The 15929-nt window shown below is 42.0% G+C and overlaps 1 protein-coding gene across 3 annotated transcripts; it reads right to left on the bottom strand.

The window, feature by feature from the left end:
• Positions 1-3239: 3239 nt before the first annotated feature.
• Positions 3240-14727, bottom strand: MTRF1L (mitochondrial translation release factor 1 like). 3 transcript variants are annotated; one of them, XM_053937384.1, is made up of 7 exons: positions 14274-14727; positions 12812-12891; positions 11421-11604; positions 7707-7870; positions 6686-6803; positions 4748-4884; positions 3240-4147 (listed from the first exon to the last, which is right to left on the bottom strand). In XM_053937384.1, exons 1-7 carry the CDS (start codon positions 14554-14556, stop codon positions 3932-3934), a joined length of 1182 nt encoding a protein of 393 aa, XP_053793359.1. In that variant the 5' UTR covers positions 14557-14727; the 3' UTR covers positions 3240-3931. The 3 variants fall into 3 exon arrangements, with proteins under 3 accessions (XP_053793359.1, XP_053793362.1, XP_053793360.1); XM_053937387.1 differs by lacking the exon at positions 14274-14727 and adding an exon at positions 13918-14113 and having other exon boundaries at positions 12812-12949; XM_053937385.1 differs by lacking the exon at positions 14274-14727 and adding an exon at positions 13918-14113.
• Positions 14728-15929: the final 1202 nt, after the last annotated feature.

Raw genomic sequence — 15929 nt, 5'->3', positions numbered from 1 at the left:
GAGGGTCCATGAGTGACCGCAGGCCTGTGCAGGCCAGAGAAGCCTGAAGTTTGCATCCAAGACCAGAAGCAATGCTGCTGCTGCAGCCAGATATCTGGCATTTTTGAGAAGGGAGGAGGCTGGGTGGCACAGGAAAAGCTTGAGTGCTCACATGTGTGAGTAAAATACAAAGGAAAGCAGCCATACTTAAACAATGGTCAGTGAAATAAAGGTTTAAGCATGATTTAAAGAGGGTGGGAGATCGATAGACATTATAGGGGAATTGAGCTTTTCTTGCCCCGTTCCATTCCCCTCCCCCGCGAAATGTGGTGCTAACTATATTAACAATTGCGGGGGGATGGGCGAAAGCTGGAGGGGAGAAGGAGGTCATCTCTCCCCAGTTAAATCTAAAGGGAAAATAAGTTTCAACATGCTTTGCAATCCATAGGAAATAAAAGATCCTCGATTTGAGTAAGCATTTTAAAGTATTTAAGCACTTCCAGCAGTTTTGGAAAGAACCACGAGAAAAATTTGCCCCATGAACGACTTAGAGAAAAATTTCCCTCTTTGTACCTACGTTCGGTTGGAGAAAGGAACAAATAGGCTTATGGCTTTGTATCGTGTGAGTTGGGAGAAGAGATGCAAACCCTTCCTAAGCCTTCTTGTCCCCTTCCCTGCGAACGGCCAGAGAAGCTTTTGGGCTGAAATCCTGATGATTTAGAAAATGTCCCCAAATCACGGTTTGGTGCACCAGGGCCTGCCCCGACCCCCGAAGGAGCGGGCTTAGCCGCGGGGCCCCGCGGCGCTGTCAGGCTTCTCCCGCCCAGCGCTCAAGATGGCCCGGGTCGGCGCAAGTAGACTGGGTCCCGGCTCCGCCGTGCCCCACGGCCCCGGGAACTTCACCCCGCGCCTTTGGGGGCCTCTCGCAATGGAGGATTTCCCCCGCAGTGAAGGATGCCCCCTAAATCGTTGGTGGCGGGGCGGGGAGGAGCGCGCCGGGGAGATGCTCTTCCGACGGCGTGGCCGGCGGGCGGGAGACAGCGCAGCGCAGCGCGGCGCGGCGCCTCCCCGCCTGCCGCTGCCCGCCGGCGGGAGCCGGGCTGCCATCCCCATCCCGGCCGGTTCCGACCCCACCAGTGCGGCGAGCAGCCGGGATCACCCCACACGCGACTTGTTGGCGGGATCGGGGCGCTCCCTGGCCGCCAATGCTCCACCGTCCCGTCCCATCCCGTCCCGCCGGCGGGATAGCTGCGGGGCTAGGCTAGGAGAGCAGTGGGACCGGGCGGCCGCCAGGAATCCCCATCCCCAGTCCATCCGGTCCCGCCGCTAGCATCCGCACGGTCCCGCCACCACGTACGCCGGCAGCTCCCGCCACCCCAGCCAAAGAGCCCTGTCCGCGGAGCCCCGCTGCCCCCGAGCCGGCCCGAGAGCGGAGCCCTGGCCGTGAAGCCCTGCAGCCCCAGAGCGGCTCCCGGCGGAGCTCGCTGCCCGCCCCGCGCTCACCTGCAGGGCCGCGCCGGCGCCGCCGCAGGCAGTGAGTGCGTCCCGCTCGCGCCGGGCGCTTTTTAAAAACTTTAAATTTGGTGTCCAAAACCGCGCCAGCCAATGGCGAGGCGCCGGGGCGCCGGGCGCGACCAATGGGCGGCGGGCAGGCGGCGGGGGCCAATCCGCGGCGCGGCGGGCGGGGCCGGGCCCGTCCCTCGCTTTCCCTCCTCGGCCGCCAGGGAGGGACGCGAGTGGCGCGGCCGCGGCTCCCGCGCGCCGGCCGCTCCCGCCCGCCCCTTCCTCCCGCCCTCCGGCCCCGCACCGCTCTCGGTCCCGAAGGAACCCGCGGCTGCCGCGTCCCGGCACTGACACGCGCCTAAGCGCAGCTTGGCGCCCGGCTACATCTGTGTCTGCTTGTTTAAATGGACGCGCCTGGGATCTTCACTCACCCCGGCACGCTCCGAATGTGCAAAGCTCCTCTAACCGGGAAAGGATTCTCTCTCCCGCACTGGAGATATTCAGGAACTGCCCGGATGCAATCCTGTGCCATGTGCTCTAGGATGACCAGGCTTAAGGAGGGATGTTGGACTGCATGACCCACTGTGGTTCCTTTCAACCTGACCCATTCTGCGATCCAAGTCTGGCAGTGAGTGGATCTAGGCTAGTCCACATAAAAGAATTGTACTTATTTTTTATGACCAATGCTACCAGTGGTTGCAGAGTGAGCAAGAGCACTACTGGGAGCTAGGCTGACTGGACACCAGTGCAGGGATCCCCACCACTGCTGGAGAGGCAATCTGCTCACAGCTCAAGGAGGTTGCATTTGCAGAGACAACATCCCTTGAATTAAAATTAATACACAGCTAGCAGGGGACTTCAAGTCCTTCCACAGTAAAGCTTGACATGACAGGCCAAGGACAGTGAAGTCCGCCTATGTACAGCACTGTCAGACACCAGGTTTGCAATACCTCTGTCAGCCTCTTGCCAGAATTACACTATGTTTTTTTCTCACACTGATCAGAGCCTGGTCACTCACAAGGCAAAACAAGACATTTAATGCTTGCTCAAGAGCCAAATGAGAATAGGGAGGCAGGATCTGCCCAGACAGGCTCCAAGCTGGAAGATCAGGGAAGGTCTAGGGTGACAAAGACCTAAACAATTCTCTAAGTTTCATGCAGAAGTCCAGTATGCAGACCTGGTCAATGGCCCTTATTTGTTTAGAAGAATATGAAGCTGAACAACAAACTCCCATCTATCACTTGGCTTAAGAAGGCTGGCTTTAAGTCATGTCTGTAGTCATGAGTGCTCTTCAGTGTTCCATTTACCATAGTGATCTGGTAAGAATGAAGACTTCAGTCCTAGTTTCTGCTCCAATAGGTATCTAATTATTTCACACAAAAATTGAGTCAATGTTTCTTTTTACTTTTTTTATGTGCCAGTTTGGAGTTATAAAACTGCTAGTAAATACAGACCTAGGACTCATTCTTATCAAAAGGAAATATGTATGCCTCATCTTATGCACACAGACATTTCTTCATCTGAAGTTAATGAATGCATCTTAAATTAAAAGACTTGGAACTTAATCATAGTTACCATGCAGTGTTTACTAGAAAAAAAATGATAAAGATATCAAATGTTTTAAAGTGCTGTTAAATAAACAGACAAAACCAGTAAGTGCCGGTCATAGCACATAACTTTTAGAAGATCAATAATCTGGGCATTCAATTAAAACCATAAAGGAGACACTGAACTGAAGTCAACTGGACACTAAAATATCAGTTGAACAATATTGTAACAATTACTTTAATTTTTGACTCAAGAGCAGTAACATTTATTCCAAAATCAGTTCACACGATTCATCACTTGGCTTCCATGACTTCTTTTCCTCGCACTAGGGATATTCCTAAGCTTGTTTTGTATTTATAAATAAGGGCCAGAAGGCCTTGAAAACATGACAGAGATACACTTTGACTCCCTTTCCCATGACACATGTAAGTGATTAATAAGTAGAGTGATTAATAAGACAGAGTGTGTAATTTATTTATCACTTTTTCCCAATCACTCAAACAAAATAGGATATTTTTTTTTGTTCTCCCAAGTAAGCTATTTCACACTGTTGTGTGATGGTTAAGCCATAGTTTAAATGAAAACAGGAACTAGAAATACTCCTTTTTAATGCATGCATACCTTTTGAGAGTTGTGTATCAATAGAAGTTGTTTAAAACTGCTGTTACTTCTGGTGCAATCAAATAAACTTTTCCAAAGGACTACTGCAGCAAGAATGTCTTATATGAAGATAATAGTCTTTTACTCAGCAAGTAAGAAAACTGTTTAATATTCATTAGGAAACAAGTTGTGATGTTTTACATTATCAGAAAAGAAGTTCCATTTTCTGGGTGGTGCTCTGAGAAGCTTCTTTGCAGATTAAGGTCTACATCTGTTGTAATGGCCTGAGAAAGAACAATGTTCACGAGGAATTATTTTTTTCATTTTCTGAAATAATTTCCATTAGAGATTCATAATCAGCATATTCTCTCAGAGTTTGTATCATTTCATCTAGCATTTCTTCCCCTAGCATGAAAGACTCAACATGATGCACTGATCTGCTTATTCTGTGATCTGTAATCCGGTCCTGAGGAAAGTTGTATGTTCTGATCTTCTCTGATCTTCCTTTAGTCCCAATCTATTGAACAAGAAGAATCAGTTTATCATCATCATCATCATGATCTTACAAAAATGGTGAAATATTGATTAGCCATAAAGAGCAAAACGTTTCTCTTCCTCACATGACTATACAAAATTTGTCAGAGTTATACAGCACTCAGATCACTTCTACAGCTGCAGTAATTGTTCTCAAACATGTAAAAGAACAATTATACTGCATCTCTTTCTAATACTATTCTGGTTCTTCATGCTGCAATCCAGCTTGTTTCACTGGATCTCTAGGATTTACCTACAACTGAAATTTTAAGTCTGGCTTTATTGTTGCAGTAAAATGTAATGTTGTTGTTTAGAGAGCTTGGGGACTCCACAAATTTTGTTCTCCAGAGTGGCCTAGTGGAAGGTATCCCTTCCCATGGTAGGAGGGTTGGAGCTAGATTATTTTTAAGGTCCCTGCCAACCCACACTATTCTGTGATTCTATTACTTTTTTTTGCCTCATTTAAGTCCCTCCTGGGCCCCTGCTGTTCTATATTTCCATTTACTACTTGCTGTTCAACAAAGCTGTTGAACATAAAGACATATGCTTGTACAGAATTATATCACAACTAAATGAAACTTACTTGAATCTTTCGAGCATAGTTTCTCTTTTTGGTTTCTTCTTCTAATTTGGCATTGTATAGTTTAGCACACAGCATTTGCATAGCCTTCTCTTTGTTTCTAATTTGGGATCTTTCTTGCTGACATTCAGACACAATCCCTGTCAAAAATATCATGACCTTTAGCATTTAAGATTAACACATACTAAAAGAGCTCTGCAATTTCTGGAAGATTTTTTATATGTTATATTAGGCTGTTACATTTGGACTGGGAATGTAGAAGTCCAGGTTTATTAATGAGTAATGATACATTTTGGGAGAGATGTGTAGGCTGAGTTGTACTGATGTTTTAAGCCTTAAGACAAGAAATTTAATTCAGTGGAAATTTATTTCACCTGGACAACAGATGGATAATGAAATAAAAGATATGTGATGTGGTCTGACTTATAAAAGACACCTTCATTAGTCATAAATTTTGGCCACAGTTCCAGAAAACATAGGATTTAAGGAACAGTAAAATACATAAGATAGTGAGTGCTTAGCATATGATCAGAATATAAAATAGTGGGCACTATTTTATTTAAGAAAATAGAACGGTGTGCTTTCTCATCCCAAAACACACAATTAAAGGTAAGAAATGAAAAGCCCAAAAAAGGAGCAGGAAGAAGAAATACAGTACGAACTAAGTTGTTATTTGGACTTATTATGTAGCTCTGGTAATATGAGAGGATGATTTTATAAGATTACATAGTATTACTTTCTGAAAGACTTATTTATAAACAACATTTTGGATCGTGGTGAAGGTTTATAAAAAGATTCAGGATGAGAGAAATAGAAGAACCAACAGGACAATTTTAAGGGAAGAGAGATCAGAGAAATAAAGAAGGGAAAGGTGAAACAGAAAAAAGTCAGGAGCTAATGTGAGCTAATGTCCCCCATTAACTGTGTATAAGTGCAAAAAATTTGCAATACACTTTTAAGATCTTTATAAGACATCCTAATAACAGCCATCAGCAAAAACTAAGATCAATTGCTGGTTTTAGTTTGTTGTGTTTTTATCCAAACATACAGGCAATGCAAAACATTTTTAATCTGGGGTATCTTTTTGTCACCATATAGTGAATAGAATTTTAACCTCTCCACTGCTTGCCTTCTGCTTTACTAGACAGATGCAACAAGTGCAGAATGAATTGATGTTTTAAACAGATACAAAGAAATGGGTGGCAAAAATCTGGATACATGAAGATAAAGAGGGTTTGGGATTACCCTGAAACCATGTAAAGCCTGATGAATGTTTGTGGTAGAGAAGAGGAAAAGTTAAAATGCAATGAAAGTCAGGAAGGCTGTTGTGAATTGCTCAAAGGGAAGTAAAAGGCTTAGGAATGGCAATAAAAAGCCCCCATACAACAGCTAAAATCAGGTAGTGTTTGAGGGTGTATCTTATCCCTGCTATGTTTCCTAACCTGAGCCAGAGGGATGGGCCTCTTAGTTATGTGCGTCATCTATGGGAAAGGAGCCAGCAGACGAATGGGAGCTGGCATTCAGAGTAGACTCTGCAATTAAAAGTACTGTTTTAATATGAAAATAGCACAATCTCTCTTTTGGAGACTAGTCAAGAAAATTCAGAACATTAGATTTCAACCTACTCCATTTTTTCAGTATCATTTTCATTATTTGAAAGCTTAAATATAATTTTTTGCTAGAAAACGATCTGATTGCTTTTAGAGTGTCATGTCTGATAGCAAAATTATAGCTTACCTACTGAAGCCAGTAGTCTTCACTGTTAAAAACTGGAGTGGGCACAAGATGATGCATTTAGAGTAGTATGAATAGGTAAGAAAATTACATTAAACGTCTGCTCTACTGTTGCCCAGATTTGAAAATAAAACCATTGTTTCAAAAGAAATTCTGACAGCACTTTTGGAATGTAGGTCTTGTACTAAGGAAAGAATGAAGCAGCACCTGTTGGAATGTGAACTATCCGTACAGCACTATCTGTTGTATTGACATGCTGGCCTCCAGCTCCGCTAGCTCTCTTTGTTTCTATCCGTAGATCTTTTGGACTGATTTGCAGCCTCAACTGTCATGGGAGACAGAAGAAGAGAAAAAAAAGATTTTATGTTGCTTCTTTCTAGACAGATATCAAATATGCACAGTCAGTTCATTTTAGAATGCACATTCATGCAAGATCAAACTTCTGAATGCTTATTCAAATCCTCTTATAAACATATTAAGAAATCTTGGTAATCAGACTTGAATGCATCACAATGGAACTCCAAAAATCAGCCTAATAGTAACTTAATGCATAACCACAGCTTAGCACTAATTTTCCTCTCTTCTGAGAGCTTTGCATTCTCTTCCAGCAGAGTTAACCAATATTTGAGCTTGATTAGATGGTTTTTAAATGAAATGGAAGACATTCCCTTTTTGGCTTTGGAGTGGAGCAATAGTCTCTGTGAGGAAGGAGCACGACAATTTCAAGAAAGTTCAGGAAGGAGTAACATCTTTGTCAATCTGCTACGTCAACATGAAACTAAGATCAAAACAAAGCTTTCTTAGCTCATTGCTTTTAAGCAAGCAAATATAGCAAAACTGAGTTATCATACATTTTAGAACAGGCAAGTAAGGACACTACAGAAATGGGAATGAGGAAGTGCTAAAAGAAGTAATCTATGAGCTTGGTAAAATGATTCAGTCTTTTGTTACTTTGCAGAAAATGTAGTTTTCTACACAACATGCCAGTCACAGTTGATTTTCAAGTCATAGTTAAGTAAACTCTCAGTGACTTTATTGAAATTAGAATTATGAGAAAAGACAGAAATTCTTTATTTCATCCCTGTGATAAAAATAAAATAACAAATATAACCTAGTTTGAAATTAAGATTAAAAAAGTCATTATGTGAAAATATCAAGAGAGACAGAAAACACTTGGGATCAAACATTGCTCCTGGTAATGTCTGTTATACTGAAAGATAAATATTACCTCAGTGGGTTGGGGTAAGATTGCAACAGTCATTGTGCTGGTGTGAATGCGTCCTTGTTTTTCTGTCTTTGGTACCCGCTGAACACGATGCACTCCTCCTTCAAACTTCATGTATTTGTAAGCCTCAACACCTGCTATACTGGCTACTGCATGTCTTAGGCCACCTTAAATAGAGAAGAAAAACAGTTGTAAACCTTTTAGAACTGTTGGTACTATGCTGTTATACTTCCAACAGTGTATTTACACACCACTGGCATTTGTTTCTTAAAATGATGAATTCACCATTTAAACATTTGGGCAAAATTATGCTGAAAATGCAAGAACAATCTTAACACTATGCATATTTACTCACACACTAGTTCAAAAAGGAAAGGACTGTCAAATTCTGTTTTGTAGAGTTCAATTTAATTATTTTTATATACATTTTTAATACATTTTATATACACTTATATAATTTTTTTCTGGAGCAAACAGAACACAGATTCCTGCACCTCTTAGCAACACCTCCAGCAAAACACTTGACAGCAACATCCTACAAGCTCTGAACAGCTTGGAAGTCAAGCCCATAGCAATCATGGCTCTGGGACAAAGTTTGTTGCTCTACTACTTTATGACATTCTTGATATTCCTTGTTTGCTGGTGTGCAGTATAAGTGAAGGATCAGAGAAGTGATGGCACTATAAGCGAATATATAATTTATATATAAATGAATGAATATATTTCACCCATATATAATATATTATAAATTAATATCTTTCACCCATTTTTGTTTTTAATGCATCTCAATTCCCAAATCCCACTCTCAGCACAGTGGATGGTGTGCCAAGGGAATGATTGAAGAAGACACGGGTGGCCTTGAAAGAGTATTGCTTTTCAAGCCTTGCAATATGAAACCACAGCTAAGGAAAATAAGAGGCTTCTCAGAAATACTGGTTTAAGTTGTCTCTCAGACTAAGAAACTCAACCATAGGGACAAGACAACAGCTTTTTAGAAAAGTAAAATGAAGACAACATGGAATCTGAAAATACCCTGCACAGCAGGAAAATGTCATCCACCAAAGCACAGGCCAGATTGTTCACCTCCATGGACACGTTTGTGTTCATTCACTCATAACTTTATTAAAATATATATTGTTTTACAACCATGTTTGTGAAATATAGGAAGAGGCAGTTTGGCTTTCTATTTCACATCATTTTTATCCTTCTGCTTTTAAAATTTGTAGGGACACATGTGCCTACAGTGCTTACAATACGATGACAAGAAACTGGTTCACATGACAGGTATTTAGTTCATACTGCTTCAAACTGACTACTACCAACACAGGTTTATTAAGAACTGCAGCCAAATCTAATGAAATTTTGATAGACCTTTTACACTGGCAGACATACTGTAGGCCTGTTAAATATAGTTAACTCTTGATAACTATGAATTTGCTCCTTTCATATAAAATGTCCCAATCTATCATGATATCTGATTTACTCAGAACAAGAGTATGAGTTTGCGCTCATTTTTTATGTGGCATCTTAGATCAGGGAAAAGGCCTACATCTGTGTCTCTGCCTGCCTCTACAGGGTGAAAAGCAGTGGATAAATGACATGTGAGTTTGTGCTTCAACATGTGTGCTGAATCTTTAACATGCTATTTTTTCACAGTGGCATCCCATGGGGTAGGTCAGTAGTCATTTAAGAGTGGACTGTAACCTGTATTTCATTGCAGCTTTATTTAACATGCACCTTGCTCACACATGCTCACCTTCAGATTTCAAATTCAGGAATTCTCTGAAATAAGGAAGTTTGACATTTTAACATAGGATCTTATTTTGATGTGCTCAATAAAAATGGAATGTAGGTAGGATGTAACAACCTAGTGTCACCAGCATCCTTAGCCTCACTCTTACTCAGCACAGCACAAACACTTGGAACCTGAGGGTTCAAATACCCATTTCATTGACCGTGCCATGTATAGTGCCCCTACCTCCCAATTTATCTCCAACATCTGTTTTGATAATATGTGGTTATAGAAAATCAAAAAATAACCTGCAAGAGGATGACAAAAGCTAGGGCTGCCTTTATTTTTCCCAAGACTTATATCCTAAATGTTTATTAAGGTGCATAAACAAGCCCTCAGCAAAACAGACTTTAAAATAAACATATAACCATTAAAAAACCTAGCCCTTTCGAAGGGAAAACAGACAGATTTATACTAGGTTAACATATTAGTTCAATTTCTCATTGAAGGCATTAATGAGAATATCTCTGAGGGTGTGGGCTCCTTGTCCAAGGACTGAGCTTTCACCAAAAGGGTAGCCAAGCCACCAAGCCCAACTCCTTTTTTCTTCTAATCATAGGACGGTAAGCCGAGTCAGACCTGACTTAGAACTATTCCATAACAGGGCTTTTTTAGCCAAATTAGCACAGTGGCCTCAAAACTGCTAGGGCTGAGAAAGAAAACATATACAGCTGGCTGGAAGATGAGACAGGCTTTGCTTAAGCTGACTGAAACTGTGCTCTGAAGGTGAGGTGTATCAGACAGCTGGGGTTTACCCAATCCAAGCCTTGCATCGATGGAAAGGCAACTCTCCTCTCCCCCTAGTATGTGAAAAAAAAAAAAAAAAAAGACCCAGACCCTTCCTCTTTTCTGTTTACACCCATCTACCCTGTACAATGTTTATTCCATTTACTTAAAAAAAAAAAAGAAATAAACAGATTTCTGTTGGCTTTGAAGGCTGAACTGGTTCAGCTCCAGGCAAAGTGTTTGCCTGGTCATGAGTGGGGATGAACATGACTTTGCTCTTTCAACAACAAGATGCACTCTAATATGAAACCTCTCGTCCCTATCATCACGTAAACTGTAAAAACAGTTTACTTGGCACATGAGCTCTTAACAATACAAGAACTTTATTAATATTAAGAAATCTAGATAATAGAAAATAAGGAATTCAACTGTCATAATTTTTTTAAAAAGTATATTAATTGAATCATTAGCAGTTACTCTAGAGGGGAGTGAGCCACTCTAGAAGGGAGCCTGAGTTCACGTTCATGAACTTGAAATAAAATATTTGCTAAGAACTCTAAAGAAAGATACTAAAACTGCTTACAAATATAACACTTTTTAAAATCAAATTCTAATAAAGATTTTAACAGCTGTTACAGATGAGCTATATCCAAATATTCCCCTTATATTATAGAGATACTATGACAAATAAATTTAAAATGTTCTAGATTTAACTCCAATAATTTTTTTAAATAAAACTGATTCCTCTATGCCAACAGATCCATAATAAAAACCAGATTTTTCAATCTTCCACCAACCTAATCTATAAACAATAAAACATTAGATAATTAAGTAGAACACTGTAGCAAAATAAAGTTTACATAATCTTTATTTCAAAAAAAGCTAAACCAATATGTCTGTATCACTTTCTAAATTTCCTTCTGCCAAGCACTTGTCTTTCAATAGTTTTAAAATGTAGAAATGAAAGTACTGAAAGACAAATTTTCTTTGTAGCACTTTAGTATTTTAATAGTTCTTCTGAAATGGAGTTTCATGCCCAAATACAGAAGCTGAAGAGAACTGTACTCAGACATTCAAACAATATTCCACTTCTAAAATTAAGATAGTGCAAATTAGTTTCCTTTACTTTGGAAATTAAAATACCGTATGAATGAGTGTTTCAACTTGAATTAGGAAGTTACAGTTTTTTCATTACTGACCTAGTTCACTGGGAAAGTATTCTAATATTTCAAATTTCCACTTTTTATAAGCAGCATATCGTTGATACATATCAAATATCTCCGAGGTGAACAGCATGGCTTCCTGCCCTCCAACTCCAGCAGTTACTTCCATGACAAGATCACTCTCATCTGTTTCTTCTGAAGGAATCAAAAGCAACACTATCTGTGAATACAAAAGCACCCAGCTAAGACTCCTCTCTGACACTGCTATCCACACCTGAGTCAGTGTAAAATGCCAGACACATCTGTAACTGATCCAGGCTGTGCTCTCCTGCCATGAGGACGGGCTTCAGCCAGGCAAAGGTGTGCAAGGGTGATGCTGCATTGCAGGAAGGCTCCCTGTGTCTGTTCACGGTCACAGGAGCTACACAGGCCTCTCTTGAGAGCCACAAAACTTCACAGAAGTTTTCAATCCATCAGGAGCACTGTGAGGATAAACCACAGGATACACTCCTGTTCTTGCAACACAGCTGAATATCTCCCTTCTAATCAGATTCCCCTTTACTTCCATCGCAACTGCAGAGTTAAAAAGGTATGGATGTTCAGGAGCACAGTCCTTCAACAACAACACGAATGCATTGTTTATTTATATAAAAAAAAAAAAAAAAAAAAGCCTGATTTGCAGAAGAAAAATATACCAAAACCAAAAAATGATCAAAATTTTGAATGCTGAATCAAAATTCTGGATGATTTGCAAATGCTTTTAAATCCTCTTCCTTTACTAGCCTTAGGTGATGTTTCTTTCCACAAATGACGACTTCTTTTGGCAGAATCAGAAATATTTACAAAAAATATTTATAAAGTGACTGTTGTATTGTTGTTGAAGGAATAAAGAATGTGACCATAGCAGCTTCTACAGTAATATTAAGTTGAAAGTATGCTTAAGTAAAGATTTTTTTTTATGTTAAATAATATAGACACTCTATAAAATTTATATAATGTGGCAGCCTGAAGTAGTTACATAGCATTACATTTTTTCAAACCCACCTGTGAGTAACACTATGTATTAATGTTTCCAAGGGCTAAAGAGTTGAACATCTATAAAGGTACACCCAGACGAGACAAACTATAGCACCTATTTAAAAAGATACTTTGATTGAAACATTTTCAGGTACAAATAGGCACTTGCTTACAGAATGTCTTTTTAGCACCTGATTTTTTCATTTTCCTTAGCTAACAGACACTATTTGAGGACTATAACTAGGGGAGGAGTAGAGGAACTTACCACATACGTCTTGATGAGAATCACAGAATGGTTTGTTTTGGAAGGGGCCTTAAATATCACCTAGTTCCCACACCCACAAGAAGATAATTTGGCTTTGTTAATTTCAGAATGGGAAGGAAACAGGGGCTTTATAAGGGGATCTAACCTGTTGTTTCAGTTCAGCTATCTCTTCTTCACACGAAGCAATTTCTGTTTCTGCAAGCTTCCGGAAATCTTCATTCTCATCTGAAATATTTGAGTATGGTTAATCCTCAGACTTGTATCAGTGCCATTCTGAGAAAACCTTTTAAAAAAATAACCACATGAAGAACTTATTCTACCAAAAAACCAAAAAAAAAAAAACCAAAAAAAAAAAAAAAAAAAACCCGAAAAAAAAAGCACCAAAACCAAATTACTACACAACCCTTCCCTCCCCCAAAACACTAAACCTGTTAGAAAATCGAATTACTAATATGGTCTGTAAAGAAGATTCTAAGTACATATGAAGTGTTTTCTAATCCTGTGCAGGTATAAGACAAGAGAAAAATCTGAAATAAAAGAATTTCTGCTAAAACATCCAAAACTAAAATCCAAGCCAACCATAAAGAACAATGATTACTGTGCTGGTGGTCAAACAATAGCCCAGGTTGCACAGATTGGTTATGAATTTCCGTCATTGGAGATACTCAAAACCTAACTGGGCGAAACCCTGAGCAACTTGTGGGTGACCGTGCTTGACCAGGAGGGTGGACTGGGTGATGTCCAAAGGTCCTTCCCACACCAGCCATTCTGTGGCTCTAAAAAACTATTTTCTGTATTTCAGTGTGGCAAGTACATAAAGGATTTAAAGAGCACAGTGGCTGCAAAATTGGCACTGCTTGTTAAAAAGACTAATACCTCTATCACTGTATGCAAAAATCAGAATACTACCGTTCTAGGGAATACTTAATCATCTAACGAATGTTTATTGATGCTAAAGTATTCCTTTTCTACACTGCAGTTTTCTAACTGTTATCAAAATGAAGTTTGATTCTCGGTAAAAAAAAAAAAAAAAAAGCCTATTATTTGACAGCGCTAAAAGCGTGCAGCTACTGACACACAACGAAGTCAAATCACAGTGTGGAGACAGCAGATTCACGTGCTGACTTCTACGACTGCCAAAACGGAGACAGGCAGGTGGACTGGGCTGTCTTGGCAGCAAGGGAAGGATGGATTAAAAAAAAAAAACAACTCCACCAAATCTTTATAAGTTTTCTATCCCTGATTAGTTACCTTTGTTTTATATGAAATAGGGTCCAGTATCAGCACTTCCCACGCCGGCGGAAGTACTTCCCCCACTCACTCGTACTCGCTACCTCTGCTCGGGCTGTTTCTTTGCCTCCGGAGGGCCCGAGGGGGCCGCCCCGGGCTCCCGCGGGTGACACGTGTGTCACCATCGCGGCCCCGCCCGGGGACACGCGCGCCGCTCTCCCGCCGCCATCCCTGCGGGAGCGCGGCACCGCGCGCCGCGCTCGCCCAATCGCGTCAGCGCATGCAAATGAACCTCCGCCCTGCGCCCGCCCCCTCGGCGCCGCACCTCGGTGACGTCACGAAAGCAGACCAGGCCCGCCGCGCGCCCCGTCCCGCACCTTGCGCCAGCTCCCGCGTGTCGCGCAGCTCCCGCTCCTTGTCGCGCAGCCGCCGCACGCGCGCCGCCAGCTGCGGCGCCGCCCCGCCCTCGCCCCGCGCGCGCGCCTCCAGCAGCCGGCGCAGGGAGGGCGCGGCGAACAGCTCCTCCAGGCCGGGCCGCGCGCTCAGCCCGCGCCGCGCCGGGAGCGGCCATCCCACCGGCGCTGCCCGGAAGCTCCGAGGGGGCAGCGCGGCGGCTCGGTAGCCTTGCGCCGCGCGGAGGGCCCGCGAGAGCAGCCGCATGTCTGGCTGGGGCCGGAGCGCGGCCGCTCCCCTGTCGCCCGCCAGTCACTGCCGTTCCGGAGACGGCCGATCGCTCTGGGCAGCCTCCCTTCCGGGTTTCCGGAAGTTGCCGAAGAGTCTCGGCGCTGGCTTGGGCGCAGTCGGAAATCATCGGGTCTCCGGTGGCGGAAATAGCCGAAAGGGTTCGGCTTCCCTCGGTTCTCTCTATCCCGCGGTGTGTGTGTGGGGGGGGGGGGGCTCCGATTGGCCAGCGCTGACGGGGCGGGGCTCCGGCTCATGGCCCCTGCTGGGCGCCCCGAGCGCCCTCTGCAGGCCCCGGAGGGAGGTTTTAGTCATTCTGAACCAAAAAAAAAAAAAAAAAAAAAAACAAAAAAGCTTCAAACCCCATCAAATCCTCCGTACCCCAAGCTTATAGCCGGACTTCTGAGCAAGACGGTCGGGCGTACAGAGGTTTCTGCCAGGGCACTTTAAAGTCGGCCTAGGTAAAAGTGAGATTGGTGGGAAGAGTGAGCTGGGGTTTTGGATATCCGGCTTACTCTTACAGACCTTCTCCCTTCAGAAAAAATCTTCAGAATTAAAGTACGCTGGGGAGAACCGTGCAAAAATTGTGGAAGGATGTCCCTGTACTGAAAGCAGGTGCAAAATTAAGCATTTAAAGGAAAATAAATGAATTGTCGGAGGAACCAAAAAGGGCAATTCAAAGTGCCTTCACATCAGAGATTAACAGTGAAACTAAAAGACAACCCATTTACAAAATACACATCTGAGTACAGTGTTTTACATGTAAGTTTCAAGTGGGAAAGCAGCGAGGATGCAGCCATTTAGGAACTGCATGTTGTGGGATGATCTGGGGAAATCCCTCCTGCAATGCAGATCGAGTGCATATTACCTTGTTTTAGACAACATCATTAATGAGATTCTTGGCTAAACTCAAAACAGTTTCAGGAATATATTTTATTATAAAAATATGCAACTATCCGTAAAATTTTATTAGGCAGTATTTTGTATTACACTCATTTGAGGAGTCAGAGTTGTGTCCTTGCCTTCCTTCTGTCCTTGTTCATGTCTTACCAGGACTAGGAAATCTTATCTTACAACTAAATTACAGTGCTGTAATAATAGTTACTTTCTTATTAAACATTAGCAAATTGTTATTTTCACAAATGTAATATCAAAAGCTAGAGTAATTGAAAACCTAAGTGGTTTTAGTAGTCAGAAAACTTGAAAGTTTGTGTTCTCTGATGGAAATTGAAAGGCTAGTGTGTGAATTTGCTATTCAAAACATTAAATATTAAAATTAATGGTTAGATAAAAATGTTTTCCTATGATTTTAAGTGCGCAACTTTGGCTAAGGTGTATTGGTAAAGTACAGT

This window comes from Vidua chalybeata, chromosome 3, assembly GCF_026979565.1.
Source record: "Vidua chalybeata isolate OUT-0048 chromosome 3, bVidCha1 merged haplotype, whole genome shotgun sequence".
NCBI classification, from domain to species: Eukaryota; Metazoa; Chordata; class Aves; order Passeriformes; family Viduidae; genus Vidua; species Vidua chalybeata.
This window is presented reverse-complemented; position numbering and strand designations above follow the sequence as displayed.